Genomic DNA, 15599 nt, shown 5'->3' on the forward strand with positions numbered 1-15599 from the left:
TTGCATCAAGAAGATCAAATTAAGAAGGTCCTTAGCAGATGGAAACATGCCAAGAATTATCTTGATATATAAACTGATATTGTTTCTGAAATTGTTGTGTTAAATGTCAATCGTTTAAATATTAMATTATAATTTCCTGTACACTCTGCCAACTTATACAAGAATATAAGTTCATGGGTTTTTTTTTATTTTTCATTGACAATAACAAAGGATTCCATTTGGACATAGTCTGTTTTAATTATCTGAATACATTTAATTAAGTATGTGATTTCGCTTTCTGTGCTTGAAATAAGAAATTTTTACTTATATAAAATAAGTTCTAGACTTGAAGTTTGATTGGTAAATATTGATATTCTAGATTCTAGCACATATTTACTCATAATAAGTAATATTTTCTTAACATTAAGCTTTTATATCTTACTGAGATAATTAAGTACAAAAACACTTAAAATAAGAAAAATATTCTTACATAAATCCCTCTTGGTGAGAAAAATTATCTTGTCAGAAAGAAAACAAGAAAAATCTCCTTAATTTAAGATATTTAATCTTACTAAGATTTCAGTTTTTGCAGTGTAGCGTTTCTTTCCAATTAAAGTCAGCTCAACTTTGATCCTTTATTATATTTGGTCTATGCATCCATTAACCCGAGCGTCACCGCTGTTTGTATGGAGAGTGTCAAAAGGTTCCAGCTCTGAAGTGAAGGCAGTTTGTTTCTTTTGTTTCCTGTGGTTGTTCTTGTGAGGTGATGGTGGTTTCAAATGGGTGTAAAAAGGCGCGCGTGTGTGTGTCTGGAAGTGGTGAGTAGCACCAGAGGAGAAGGCAGAGACAAAGAGCAGTTTAAAGTGTCTCCTCAGTGCCATGTTGGAACCATGGTGCTGCAAAGTGTGAGATGTTTAAATGAAGAATGAGAGAGAGGGAGAGAGAGAGAGAGACACACAGAGGTTTAGGCTTTTGCCTCTGCGCAGGAGCTCCCGGTGAGGTGGCTGGCTTGGCAGGGCGCTTTCTGTTTCTCCCACTGGCACATGGTGTTGGCGTAGCCCACGATCACTTTGTCCATCCAGGTGAGGGGCTGAGGGAAAAGCACGTCGCCCTCGAAGAAGCCCAAGTGGCCTCCGTGAAGCGTCAGGGCGAAGATCACGTTCGGCTTCTTTGCTAAAGGACGACACAGAGCAGACGTTAAGACCTCTATGTGTTTCATCACTTTTTAACCATCTTAAAGTAATGAAGTTAAATCTGGAATTATGAACTCGGACATAAATATCTTACACAATGTCCACACATGACAAAAGTAGTGAAAATAAAGTCCCCAGCCTGAATTTGAGTTCATAAAGTCAAAATGTATGCACTTATTTATTCAGTAAGAATATGGAAATATAAGAACTGTTTGTAGACAACATAAATTTGCCTAACAAACCGGTATCATACATGTGGATTTAAAAGAGCTACATATGACCACTTATAATGAAAACTTATTCAAAACACAAATTCTGGCAGTATTATTGCTGGGTAATAACTACAATATTTTGCAGAGGAAGACAAAATAACAATAACAAAAAAAGACAGACGATGGATGTATCAGTCAGTAAGGGGGCCAAATAAGTAGTGATTGTGAAATTCGACTTTCATTATTATTTGCTGTTTTAGAAATATAATTGCACTTAAACAGCGTCTAGACTATTTTCTCTAAACAACTGTGACGCCTTTCACAATGTCCGTGGATATTAGTGCTTCACTGGTTTGAGTTGTTGGGAAATCGCTGCAGCTGAAATTGAGGCTTAGACAGAAACTCTGTCATGAATAATCCCAATGCAAGACTCTAGCGTTTTAAATGGAAGACATCTTAAAAGTACATGAACTCTGAACATTTGGGGTAAATGATGTAAATGTTAGTGGCAGGTTGCTCTACATAACGAGAGAGTTTCTCCTGAGGTGGTTATTTCGATTTTATTACATTCTAGCCAAACAGTGTATTCATGCTGGCCTTATATGTTCAGACATATATTTAAAAGTATCCCTTATGCACACTCTGAAAGAAGCATAAATCTCCTTCTGTTAGTTGCAGAGTGATGCAGCTGTTGACAACCGGCCAGAGTGGTCTCATGAAAAGACCTGGCCTGGTTTTCTTTCCCTCTCCTGTCCTTATCTGGGTTAGTGGGGTAGCGTGCTGTGGATGAATAGTGATTAAGATCCCACTGGGCTTTCACCACTCAACATGACAGCTGCTGAGCGACTCGTGGACAAACGCACGCTCTCGCCCAGACCTTCGACACACCAGGCGCCGCGTGACAGGTGGGAACAACATGCTCTGGAGGACAGTTCACGGTTTTAAAAAAAGAAGAACTGAACACGTGGGCACGTCGTTCCCGGCACAGCAGTCTGGTTTAGTTATTATTTCAGCAACCCTTTGGAGACATTCGGTGCAAGCCTAAAATACGAACAGAACCTGGCAAATGAAGGGTTGAATTCAGCGAGTATTGCTTGACAGCTGTAATCCTGTTTACTGCGACATGGGCTAAACTGTTATTAAAGATTTCTAATCCAGGCTGGCTGTGGCACCAGCGGAGCAGGAGTATTTCTGGTCAACCTCTTCCCGCTAGCTATGAGTCAGTAACACTTTCACATCTATGGGAAAACACCAGATATTCCACTTTCCTCCGAGTTTAAAGAGCAACTCCTCTCAGTATATGCAGGAGTCTACATCAGGACTCCTGCATGGAGAATTTTCCATTTCTAACATAATCAAGAATTTGGTAATGGTAAATATATAACAGACTAAACAAAAAGAAAGTTGATGGAAAGTACAGCCAGTCAGTCTTTGCGTCAAGAATGACTACACATCAGAAACCATTACTTAGACTGGATGCTCCACCCCGACCCTCCCAACAAATGTGGAGCTGCAAAGATGTTTCTCTAAACACCTATTTAAGGAATCAACAGCAGCCATCAGTCAGACAGGTCCAACACGTTCTGTGAATTTGAAATGGCTTGAGGACAAAATTATGTCACGCTTTGTGACTTCTCTGTATTTCACCTTCATACTGCTGCGATTTGTTCGTCCGGAGCTACCAAATAAACCTCAACACGCAACCGCAAAACTAGAGAAAGATCTAATTTGTACTTGGAAATGAAAATAATTTACAGATAATTAGTTATCTGCAAATTTTCCACATAGCCAATGTAATTGAGACCAATTACAGAAGATACATTTACTTGACTGGATGGTTTGAAGCAGTTTCAAACTCAGACTTGCGTCATAACAATCCAACAAGTAAAACCAACAAGTTCTGAGCAAGTTTGAGTTCTTAGTCGACGCTTTACTGACAGAGAAACATTTTGAAAGATTATTTTAAAAAAGTGCTTTAAGTATCCATTATGTTTGTTGGTTTTAAAATACTTAAGCAAGCCTTTAACTGCACTATCTTGCCAAAAGTATTCACTTATCTGCATTTACACACACATGAACTTGAGTAATGTCCCATTTCTAATCCATATTGTGGAACATGATGTTGGCCAAACACCTGCAGTCATACCGGCTTCAACTCTTCTAAGAAGGCATTTCACAAAGTTGTAGTAGACTATAGTTAGCTGAAAGTTACCTGCTAATGTGCGAGGGATGGCAAGCAGTGAGTCATGAACCAGGGGATCGTCGGCAGCGTTTACCAGCAGCAGTGGCACATCCACCTGTAGGTCATAGCACAAATTTCCACACATAAAACACAAATACAAAAACAGAAAGAAGGGAAAAAAACAGGGAATTACTGGAGCGGTTCTTACATTGTGGATATAATGTACACAGCTCTCCTTTTCATAGTACTCTTTGAGAGAGCTGTAGCCGTGGAACTTTCTGTTGAAACACGAAAAGAGACGAGCGTCACAACAAGACACACAGTAACGTCCCTGAACAGGACGTAAGCAAACGCTAAGCTGTTAGACGTACCTCATGATGTTGTCGTCAATCTGCGTGAGGGATGTTGCTATGTACAGTCGATTGAGATCTGTGTCAAACTTTTTCAGTAAGCTTCCCCCAAACAGACTGTGCCTGTAGTTTAAAAGGTGAAATTTTTTTTTTTTATTTTGAGTCAAGACGGATATATTTTGTACTTCTATTTACCATCAATTGTCTAAATCACATCCACTAGGAATTGGCATTATTATAACGAGTTGTATCCAAAAGGCTTAACCATAGTTTTAAAAAGGCACAAACCTTAAATAGTTTATGTCAAATCAACAACACATTTGGCCTAGATTACCAGCAAATAACTTTTCAGTATAAAGGAAAGTCAATATACTGCAGCTACCGCACCTGTGTGACAAGATAATTTTCTTCATGTTGTCTGCCATGAGGAAATTGTAGAACCGTCTGAACTGATCCCACTGTAGGAATGTTTCCTGAGCCCTAAGAGAAAAATGAGAAATATGCAGCAATTAGGTTTGAAGAGGCATTGAAAAATAATAAATATAAACGTGCTACTTTTCAAGACATGAGCACACAAGAACAAATACCCAGTGTCCTCAGTGCATATTCACAGTGCATGTTTTGATAACGCTAAACCAATCCACACTAAAAGCAGCTGAAATTGCAGAGCATGAACCGTTCCGGTTCTGTGGTTCTACTGGTGCGCATGGTCGACCACAGAAACAGTTCTTCAAGTAAAGAAACGTGTCAGAGATGAACTTCAGAATGAAACAATGCACCAATTATGATGATCATGATGATGATGGAAGATCTGACAGATTAAACAGCTGACCACATGCCTGCACATGTGATTATATTATGCAAGCTTCTGTGTTATTCTTGAAATCATCCTGAACCCGGGAATGTGGAAGTGCTGGTGTTACAAAATGGCTTTGATGAAACAACTCATTTAAATTAGCAGACAAGAGGACCGAAACCCACCTGAGAGCGCTGTAGCCCTGACAGACGCTCACGCAGCACAGCACTCGCTCCTGGTTCACCCTGTTCTCACCCAGGAACTTGCAAACGATGTTCCCACCCAGGCTGAAGCCCACGACGATCAGCTGGGTCTGAGGATATGCCCTCTTAATGTAGCCAACCATTGCTGCAAACTCCCAAGTGCACCCTGGAAGAGAGCGACTATAGAATTACTGATCAATAAATGCAGCCGCGCTTCAGCAGCGAACCACATTATTTCCTGCTCAGCACTTCTAGCTCAAGGTGCCCTTAGCTCAAGGTACCACACTTGTATTCCTATAGGCTCTCTGAACAGATATATTTAATTTATATTCCTGCACTTGAAGGAATCCATTTATTTCTCCACATGCTGCTGTTGAGTTACACGTTTTAGCTTCAAATAATTATCCACTAATGGTAGGAAGTGCAGCACATCTCTAAATCAGAACGATTCTTTGATATTAGAAAGGACTAACAATAACAAAGCACTGTTATGGTTCTTCTGAATTTAATTTCTAACCCAAAATAAGAGGAGTGATTCTGATTCCTCTCAGGGTTTAACATCATGAATAAGCAGAACGTAAGAAGCTCTTCGTTCTCACCGTAAGTGAACATGCGTGGAGACGTGAGCTCGATGTTGGGAAGAGCACCCAGGTGGTTCAGCACGGCACACCTGTATCCATCTTTCTGGGCGTAATCCACAAAGGTTCGGATGTAGTGCTTCTCGCTATGGTTACCGATACCAGGACATATCACCATGGTGATGTCGTCTGGTGAAACGGGGTAGATGGGTCGAAGAAGGATATGTGCAAGTGAGAGAAATGCAAGCAATGAAAAGAAAGGAGAGTGTGCCGCTCTCCAAGCAAAATGTCATCACTGTAAATCAGCAGAGCAAAACTCTGCAGCCAGTCCAAATGTACGGTTGGACTGTTGGTTTGTCAAATACAGCTTTTGTTTCAAATGACTACAACATTTAGACCAAATGAAGAAGAAGAAACTTTCACAAATACCAAGCAGAATCTGAGAAATCTCAGAAAATTGACGTGGTTCACGTGAATCCCTCAAAGAAATAAAGCCACCATCAACACGGCCTTCATCAAAGTGAAATTACGTTGGATCTAAAGATCAATAACACTCAAAACCCTGACGGAAAAATCCAATCTGGATGAGTGGGTTCTGATAAGATAAGTTTATCTCGTTGTTCGTGGTATCACACGTCAAGATCGTTTGTTTTCTTCTTCTTAAATGGAGTCTACAAGTTATCCACAGCACAATACTTTACAACATTTCCTCAATGCATGTCTTTGTCCCAGTTGGGCTGACCACTCTATTTGTAATTAAGGAGTAACTTTGAAAGGAACAACAAAACGGGGTAAACCTCAGGAAGATCAGTGCAGGAGCGCTCCTTCGTCCAGGATAGACAAACACTCAATAGGTGTGGCATGAAAAAACTAGACAGAAGTAGCAGCAGTAGAATTACAGTTTAAACAGATGTGATTACAGTTCACTGACATGAGGTAAAATTTCTGAGCTTTTCTCATGTCATTGTCATGTGCCAGTATCAAATGAGCTTAAAATTAGGGGTGCACCGATAAATCTACCGTGATTACATTAATTTTGGATAATTGGCCTATATTTACAAGAGAAATCAATCTTATTTACCTTCACACCCCACTGCTATCAACTTTGGGACTTTGTTGTTATATTTAGTGACTTTTCAGACTAAATAAATAAATAAATAAATAAATAAATAAATAAATAAATAAATAAATAAATAAATAAATAAATAAAGGGGATTGGAAAAAAATTAAATTGGCAGTGCTGCCGTTTTAAAGATTGTGAATGGCCAGAAAACTGCAATCGGTGCACCCCAAATTATAATCAAGAAAAAGTAGGTGATTGTGGCACTGTTTAATTTGAAATAAATCATTCATTCAGGGAGCATGCAAGAAAATATGTTGGTAATATATTGGAATCTGAGTCATGAGATTTCTAAATCGCAATTTTCTAAATAATAAACAAAACTGAGAAAGTAAAAGCTGCTGAAGTTTGACCTGAGGAGAGCTGTTCACGCTTTCCATCTGATCGAAGTGACTGAACTAAGACAATTTACATCAGGATTGAGGCTGTCGCAATAAACAATAACTCAATTAATCGCATGATGAATTAAAACAAGCTCAATAATTTCCATTGCTTTGGTCTCAACCAGCCCTTTTGTGAAGGACAGTCTTTGTAAATCTTTACAAAGATTTCAGAATTCATTTTAATTGTTGTAGTTTTTGGATATTTAAAATGTCTACGATCTCCAGTGTCAAATGTTCTTTAGAATTTAAAGTTTATTGGTCTTTGAGAATGTGGTGTTCTTGCATTATTATGCCATTACCATTATAATACTTGAAAATGTTGAAAATGGTCTCAAAACAACATTTTTTTTATCACAAAAAATAATCATTTTCACAATAACTTCTGGCACAATTCATCGTCCAGATAAAATGTGTTACCGTGGCAGGCCTAATCAGGAACATCTCTGATCTGCAGCTGCAACGAGTGTTTGCTTGTGATAATCTTTGCTAAGGGAGGATAAACTATTTATAACATCCAAAGGTTGACTTGGAAGCTTCAACCCTTTGGTTGTGTTCAGCAAATCATATTGTATGTCGAATTATTATAGAAAATCCCACCCAAACTAATTCAAGAGTTCACCTAATTTTTCTTGCCAAATATCCATAAAAAAATAAAAAACCCGCAAAAATTCTATTTCCTAAAATTAGACCTTGATAATAAAGCATCACCTCCTGTTTGATGGTCCCCCAGGGGCTCAAAGAGGTCAAAGGTTGCCGTGGCTCCATCTTGCATGGGCAAATACTTCCTGATTCCACAAGGGTGAGGCGAGCTCACCCGACCCAGTTTACCATACAGCGCTGTTTGGAGGTGACCGCTCTTACCCCACAGCAATGGCGGGATGTACCTGAAAAAAAACAACAGTGGAGAATTTAATCTGATATGGAAACATGAGCTCCCCTTAATGTGCTGTAAATGAAGCAAGAAGACGGCATGCAGGGTAATGACAGACATGAACCTCAAAAAAGATCCCAAGTAATTTTCCCATTGCAGAGTCTTACAGGCAGCTGTTGAAGCCAATCATCCATGTTTCATGTTAGTTTGTTGCCATGTTATGCTATGTTGCATTTGGCATGCTAAAGGGAACTTCCGTAGGCGTTACTGTAGGAGTGAAACACTTGCATAATACTCCTTTTAGCATTTTGTGTATATTCATGAATCACCAGTTTATTCCAACTTCAAAAATTATTACAGTTTTCATATTCAGTCCTTAAAGATGTATCTCTTTTAGCTACAAAATCACTGGTCGCTTTAGCATATAACTCAATAAATGTGAATACAATTTGAGGATTTATATCAGTATTTAAATTTAAGATAAAAAAAAAATTGAACTCATAAAGTATATATATTTATTGCACACTTGATTTAGTGATATATTTCAAATGAATTTATCCCAAATTGTTGAATAAAGCTTGCTTCAGTTTAATTTTCTACCACATTTTTCTTCTCCCACTCGACTTTCAGTCACTGACCACCTGCTGTATGATTGTTGTCAGCCTTTTCCATGGTGGAGCAGACCGCTACATAACATAAGATTTCCTTTAATGTTATTTTAAAGGAAACACAATCCTGCTGTAGTTGAGAAATTGCATTTGGAGTTTCCATTAGCTATAAGCCAAAATTCATCAAATTAAGTAGGAAAAAAAACACTTCAAATATATCACTGTGATATTAGTGCAGCTATACATGTCACGTATTAATTATTTGATGTAAAACCATTTATCTAACAGTTCCTTAATGTCTCAAAAAGTTTAATCAAAGACAGATTCATTTCCGTTTGGAAACAATTACTTGCAGACAATCCGCTACAAGAGTCAAAAGCGCTCTGTTCTCACTTAATCTGTCAGAAAATGACCATAACGGATGCTCTGAATGTCACAGAGGCCAGTTAGCCACCTGAGAGGCGATGAGACGAGGCATAGAGTTACAGCACTGTGAAGGTAAAGCGGCGCTGCACTTTGGTCAAAATGCACACAGCATATCCACCATAACTCAGGTGGCTGCATGGCGTGAAGGGTTCGGTAAGATCAGCAGTTACACAAGCCCTTCCACCTTGTGCTTATTCATCTCGGACTGTCACAGCCCAGAAAAGATGTTGCATAAGAGTGTTGTCAAAGACAGCACCACTCCCAGTCTGGTGATAACGTAATTACTGCCACTGATTCTCTCCAACTGCAGTTAAAGATTATCTTCACTTTCCGGGAGATTCTGAGCTAGACTGTGGACGGACGGACGGACGACCTCGTTTGTCCTCCCATTGACGGAGAGATGGGCAGTCAGATTAGCAGAGATTATCCAGAGAATACAATCTGTGCAGAATGTGGAAATAACACAGATATGAACCCGTTGTGACTCGAGCTGCCCAGATTAAAAGGTTATTTTTCAGTTAAGAGGCAATGGGAAGGACTGACTGAATCAGTTCGTTTCGATGTATGTGCCTCCTAGAACCGAACGAGTCACCTTCACATACAGCGAATGAGCCAGCGTCCTTCACAGCTGTTAGGTAACGGATATCATTGTGGTTTTAGGAGACAAACATCCGAAGCTCTGAAGTAAGAGGCAAACTTCCTCAATTTAGTAAAAACAAAAGAAAAAGAAAAACATCAAAGAGGAAAGACTTGAATTACAGAAAAAAAAAAAAAGAAAATTTACCTTCAATAACATTCAGGTAATATTAGGAGAAAAAGCAACTGCGATATTGTAGTATAAATGCTACCATCATGATGTGTTTTGTGATTACGTGTGTTTTAATACCTCCTCTCTTATGTTTCCACTATGATTTCACAAACACTTTCCATGAGCTTAAGGAAATTCAATTCAGCTGTATATCAGGTATGGGCATCAAGGCCAGTGAGAGTCGATCCAGTTAATCAAATATATTATTTATTTGCAAGGAGAGCGTTAATTAATGTTACTTGAAATATTAGATCCTACTAAATATTGTATTTGTGCTCCTGTACACACTGATGTTGCAATGATGACTATATTGTGAAACTAGTAAACATGATTCTTCTATAAGGAACTGAGAAGTCTATTTCTATTTTTAAATTCAACAACTTGTAGGTGCACTTTTAGCTGCGTTAGACAACATTTTTGCTTTAATGTCAAAGACAAAGCCATTTGCAAAATCGCAGATATCCCCCAATTCAAATAAAGTATTCCTCACCGTGAGCCATAAGACAAAACAAATATTCCTTAAAGTCCTCAGGATAAGCTCATAGCAGTTAATAAAATAAATATTTATGTTGTGTGTCTGGATAAATACATGCTCAAACAGAGGCAAACAAAAATCCTGATGACTCTGTTAACCTTACATCACCCCTTCATTCCTTTCTCTCTGGGGAATCGATCTGTTACACAACAACGCGGACAGGCATTATGAGACAGAAACGGGACTTTGTAAAATAAACCAGAAGGACAAGTTGCAGGATTTTAGCAAACTCTCTGTACACAGGACCTACAGACTGTGTTTCAGGCAAAATATGGTCATTCAGGATGTAATGATAACAGACTGGACTCAAGTGTAAATAATGCTGATGAATTATGACTCACTGACCCTGCAGCAGAACAGCAAAGAGCTGAGCAACAGCCGGTTATATAAGCAGATACTCCTCTGTGCTTAAAGAGGATCCCCTTGATGCCAAAGTTCCCACCGAGCTTTACAAAAGCCGGGCAAATGCAGATGGAATAAGATAGACGGAGAAATTTTGTTTTATTTCAACATCGGAAAGTTGAGCTTTTAATAAATTCCAGGTCTGCTGGAAGAGCAGAAACATTTCCTCCGACCAACATGATATATCAGATAAGCTTAGTTTGTCATAAAATGTAAATGTCTACACAGTGCGCTGAGCTGGTCTATTCATAAATCCAATAAACTACCAGGATGGCCTAATGTTTAAATAACCCTGGAGCAACATCTCTGGTGCAGACGGGCAGCATAGACGGTCGGGACAGGCGCCACGTAAAGCGCTACCTACACCACACTGCCAGATGGCCGAAAAGCAATACCGTTTCCCTGGAAACGCCCACATTGGCCAACTCAAAACACTCACTCTTTGGACAGCTGAGAGCAGGACTTGAGCAGGAAGCGGTTGAGTGCCGTGTCCTGGTAGGTGAGGTCCGGCGCTGCGGTGGAACTCTTCAGATTCAAGCAGCGGACGATGATGTAGAGCACCGTGGCAACGGCCGCCAGCTTCATGCCGTCAAACATGGCCGGCATCTCCGGGGAGATGGTGTGCAGGTCCGACTCGTGCGCGCTCATGATTATGCTGAAAAACCAAAACGGATGCATGTATGACGTTTATCATTCTCTGTAGCGTAAAATCCAGCAAGAAGACCATTTACATAGACAGTAAATAATCTTCTAGTGAGGCTGGAGATTCCAGTGAATCAATTAGAGATAAGGTTATGCAAAGAAATCAATCAAACATGTATTAATTATCTCCAACTAACCTTGATTGAAGTGCTTGTGCCGGTCAGGAAAAGATCTACAAGAAAACACAGTGAGGGTATCTCAGTAAGATGAGATTTATTAATCAACTATGATTACTTTAATCTCCAGCAAAATGTCAACTAGTCACAGAGAAGACAAAGGAGCTGGCTCTACTTGGAAAAAAGAACAAAAAACATGCAGCACAAAAACAGAAGATTGACACCAACGTCCTGTGTGGTTTACCTTAATACATGTTCAAAGTACAAACAGTCATCTGAGCTGTTTATACTAAAGAAAATGACAGGAACTGCAAAAGATACGAAAGTACCACAGAAGAGAAGGAAGTTGTGGTACAGCACGCAAACCAGCGACAGGAACTGGCAGTCACTATCATTGTTGCTCAGAATAATTTAGAAAGAGGACAAAAAAATTCAATGCTGAAAAAAATTACTTTACTTACAGTTTACACAAAAATTTCTCTCCGGTGAAATTTGGCTTGGAGGTCGAAAAAGTCTGAAGAGTCGACGTCCCTTCAACTCACAGTGATGCGGTCAAACCTAGGAAGAAAACTCATTTCAATTATGCTTTAGTTACAAAAAATAAATAACTCCTATACAAAAGCAAGAAACGCCAATGTTCATTCTGATTTTTGATCCATTTAATGGTATTTAATCTATGCCTTTTTGAGCAGCAACATCAGCTTAAACATAATGTCTTACATGCAACACCTCACATGACCTCAGTCGGCCTCAGTCTTGTAGAAGTAATGGGTTTACGCTCCTCTCTAACCCCTGGTGGTGCCAGAATTATCCACAGGGATACAAAATTAGTTTCATTAAATAACCAAATGAAAACCTAAACTAATAAACTGCTTTACAGTTTATTTCCATTTTTTTTCAGTGACAATAATTCAGGTACATTCGAATTCATTACCACAGTGCTTTCCTTACTTGATACCTTTTTTATTTAAGGATAATATTACCTATAATATGTTTTATCTGTAATATAGTGGCAACAGTGAGCACCTGAATGTTTTATTTTTAAATCTCGATTTTTGAAAGTATGTCTGTTCTAAATCAATTTCAATTACATTTAACGCAGCTATGATGTGTCAAAATGCAACAATCACTCAGCGTGATATCAGACATGGCCATGACGCACTCTTATCGGCAATCAGCAGATTAAATACTTAAAAGATGTATAGTTTTTAATTCTTTAAAAGGGGAATCTCAACTAGACCTTCCACTATTTTTGCTCATTAAAGGCATTAACCCACTGAACTTTTTATTATTTATTTCAATTTGTTGAAACAGAAATGGGAAGGAGTTTGCGATCCCCTCACTGATTCCATAATTTTCTGTTATACTGAAAACTGCAGCCTCTTTCTAAGGACCTGCAGCAAAAAATGTCCCCCATTATAGATAATATTCCTTAAAATTTTAAGAACAAAAGTCAGACCTCAGGGAACACCAGAAACCAGTGCTGGCCAGTAAAGGTCTAACTGGAGCAAGCATGATGAGCTTCTTGTAATATTGCAGTAATTCTATATTGATAATAAATCAATCTTGATTTTCATGGCTTATTTGTTATTATGCATTCTATTTGTATTATGCCATACACCATTTATGATTATTCTGACATTCCAATTAATGAATAAATATTTAACAACAGATGAACAGCTAGATAAAAATTGAAGAAGTATTTGAATGGGTGAAGAGGGAGAGCAGCTTTCCAGGATAATAAAACACAAATAAATTAATAAAAAACAAGAACAAGTGGTGTGGGCTATAAAGTTTAATGAGTCGTAAATTGCAATTTGTATCGAAGCTGCTCTTTGCTCAGCTCTTCCTCTTTTGTCTTTTGACAGGGGGATCACCCAGTAAGTTTCCCATTAACCATACACGCACACAACGGCAGATGTGTTAGAACGCTAACAGAACTGCAAATCAGTAATTTGTTTAAAATGAGCAACTTCAAACCATGCTGCTGGGGGAGAAAAAAATGGAAAGAACCGTGTTAGCTTCCCACCCACCCACACCAAGTATTTTTCCCGTAGCAACTTCACACCCTTAGTGACCGCGGCCCAATCCACTCCACATTTCCTTAAACCGTAGTTTTAACGTGTGCACTGCCAGCAAGTAAGCAACGGTACGAGTCCCAACTATTATTAAGTTTTATAATGAAAGGTTAAACACAGCAGCCTCACTTAGCAGTCCACCAGGAGCAAAAGCATCATCAGTTTCACTCACCTCCGCTGGGGGAAAATGGGTTAAATCCTCGCTGCTTATGGCGGCAGACTGTTAAACCGTTCGTGGCCTTCTTATATGCTTGTGGTGTCTGAAGCATAGGAGTCTGATGCGTACCATGCCCACTGGTGAAAGGAGGAAAAAAAAGGTAAAAGAAAAACGGGGCTAGACACAGCAGCTGAAGTAGTGTAACACCACAGCTCTGACAGCCCACTTCCTAGAACAATCCGGTCATTTGCATATCCGAGTTCTCATTGGTTCACACGTACAGATGACGTAACGCAACTGATTTTACGGGTTTTTAAAGATACCTTCTAAACACTGAAGCTACCTTTGTCAGTTTGTCAGAGACTGGCAAGGAGTTCTTCTGTAAAAAAAATGTTGCAGCGAATGGTAAAATATCAAAATTTGTGTTTCGAGTATTTTTTCTTTGTGTTTGATAAACGTGCAATACAATTTGTAGCACGTGTGGGGAACGTGAGCTTTGACGCCGTTACATAAGTTTGCACCTTCGCCTAATTTGCATACGTAGCGTTTATCATCAGTTACTCTTGCTCATATAACATTAAGAGCGAGTCCTCAGTGAGTTTTCTGAGTAGATTTCACTGGACATCTTACATGGCACAGACTGGCGACCTGTCCAGGGTGTACCCCGCCTCTCGCCCGAAACGTTAGCTGGAGATGGGCACCAGCACCTCCTGACCCCATTAAGGGACAAGGGTGCAAGAAAATGGATGGATGGATGGGTCTTGCATGGCAATGTCAAATGTTACTTGGTTATTATTTTTCACTCACGGCATTGTAATTGTGTAAGGTTTAATGCTGCTTTTTTATTATTTAATTTAATTGTGTGTTTTTTTTTAGATCATACAACCTCTTAATATTTATTTTGGGGAATAAGTCAATTTATTTGACAGAAGTCAGTGTTGCAACTTCGATATAACAGCCACATGATGGCGACAGAGTTAAACAAGTGGCTTACTCTGAAGGTTAAGTTGCAGATTTTATTTTATTTTTGTTTTATTGAATCAACAACTTTTTTCTAAAAGAACATTTCCCAACAAGAAGTAAAATTTCTGAAAAATCTGTTCTCATTGACATTTTACTTTTTTTTTTTTACAAAAAAATCATCAACAATCAGTTGGAAAATCTTAATTGGCATTACAGCATGCCAAATTAATTGGCATTCTAATGGACAATTTATTATTGGTGGTCTGCTCCGAATCAGTGGGAATGCCGCATTGTCTATGATTCTTATGGCAGACCAAGCAATAAATGACCTCAGGTAGCTTAATGCTATACAGGCTGGCTAGAAGGCCCTCATGAGCACATAACTTCACATCCAAAATACAAATCTCAAAATGCATACTTTTAAAACAAATAGATGCAATTTGGGGGAAACATTTGATAATTATTTAATTTAATGTAGATAATTTAGTGATTTCTTCATACGTCATTGTTCCAGTCTCATTCAATCCTCTCTTGTCCTGCAAATAAATGTAAATAAATGAGTCTGAGCTGGTGGGTGTGGTTTCACCTAGAATTGGGCTCCTAAATCAAATTCTGCTAAGGGCTCTGTACATATAAAATGTCAATAAGTACTACTTGCACAGTTTTACTTAATTTTGAAATTCTATTTACGTATTTTGTTTCCAGCTCATTTAAATACAAGTGCATTTTTGGGATGGATTTTAGCAGTCATCTAATTAGTGCTCCTGACTAAAGAAAGAAGAGGCCTTAGAAATAATACAGGCTGGGTTCTGTTCTATTCCAGCTCTGTTGGCAGCACTCAAAGCTGAGTTTTCCCACAGGGATTAGGTGGAAGTACTTCACTGTTTCCCTTTTTCAAAAATTTCCACAAGTGTGGAGGTTGGTGGTGGGGATGGTG

The 15599-nt window shown here is 38.8% G+C and overlaps 1 protein-coding gene across 1 annotated transcript; it reads right to left on the minus strand.

Annotated features, from left to right (window-relative positions):
- Positions 1-578: 578 nt before the first annotated feature.
- Positions 579-13959, minus strand: LOC103462096 (monoacylglycerol lipase ABHD2-A-like). The gene is made up of 12 exons (XM_008404620.2): positions 13715-13959; positions 11926-12022; positions 11486-11520; positions 11086-11301; positions 7705-7880; positions 5515-5682; positions 4898-5081; positions 4304-4396; positions 3938-4039; positions 3775-3844; positions 3597-3681; positions 579-1152 (listed from the first exon to the last, which is right to left on the minus strand). Exons 4-12 carry the CDS (start codon positions 11292-11294, stop codon positions 944-946), a joined length of 1296 nt encoding a protein of 431 aa, XP_008402842.1. The 5' UTR covers positions 11295-11301; positions 11486-11520; positions 11926-12022; positions 13715-13959; the 3' UTR covers positions 579-943.
- Between the last annotated feature and the right edge of the window lie 1640 nt (positions 13960-15599).

Source organism: Poecilia reticulata, linkage group LG3 (assembly GCF_000633615.1).
Source record: "Poecilia reticulata strain Guanapo linkage group LG3, Guppy_female_1.0+MT, whole genome shotgun sequence".
Classification (NCBI taxonomy): Eukaryota; Metazoa; Chordata; class Actinopteri; order Cyprinodontiformes; family Poeciliidae; genus Poecilia; species Poecilia reticulata.

What these genes read in the sequence shown, in the direction of transcription:
- LOC103462096 (XM_008404620.2), bottom strand. Translation starts at nt 11,294, where the DNA reads ATGAGCGCGCACGAGTCGGACCTGCACACCATCTCCCCGGAGATGCCG. An exon ending in CAGGGCTACAGCGCTCTCAG is followed by an intron (nt 4,397 to 4,897) that starts GTGGGTTTCGGT and finishes TTTTTCTCTTAG; the next exon opens with GGCTCAGGAAACATTCCTAC. An exon ending in CATCCCTCGCACATTAGCAG is followed by an intron (nt 1,153 to 3,596) that starts GTAACTTTCAGC and finishes GTCGTCCTTTAG; the next exon opens with CAAAGAAGCCGAACGTGATC.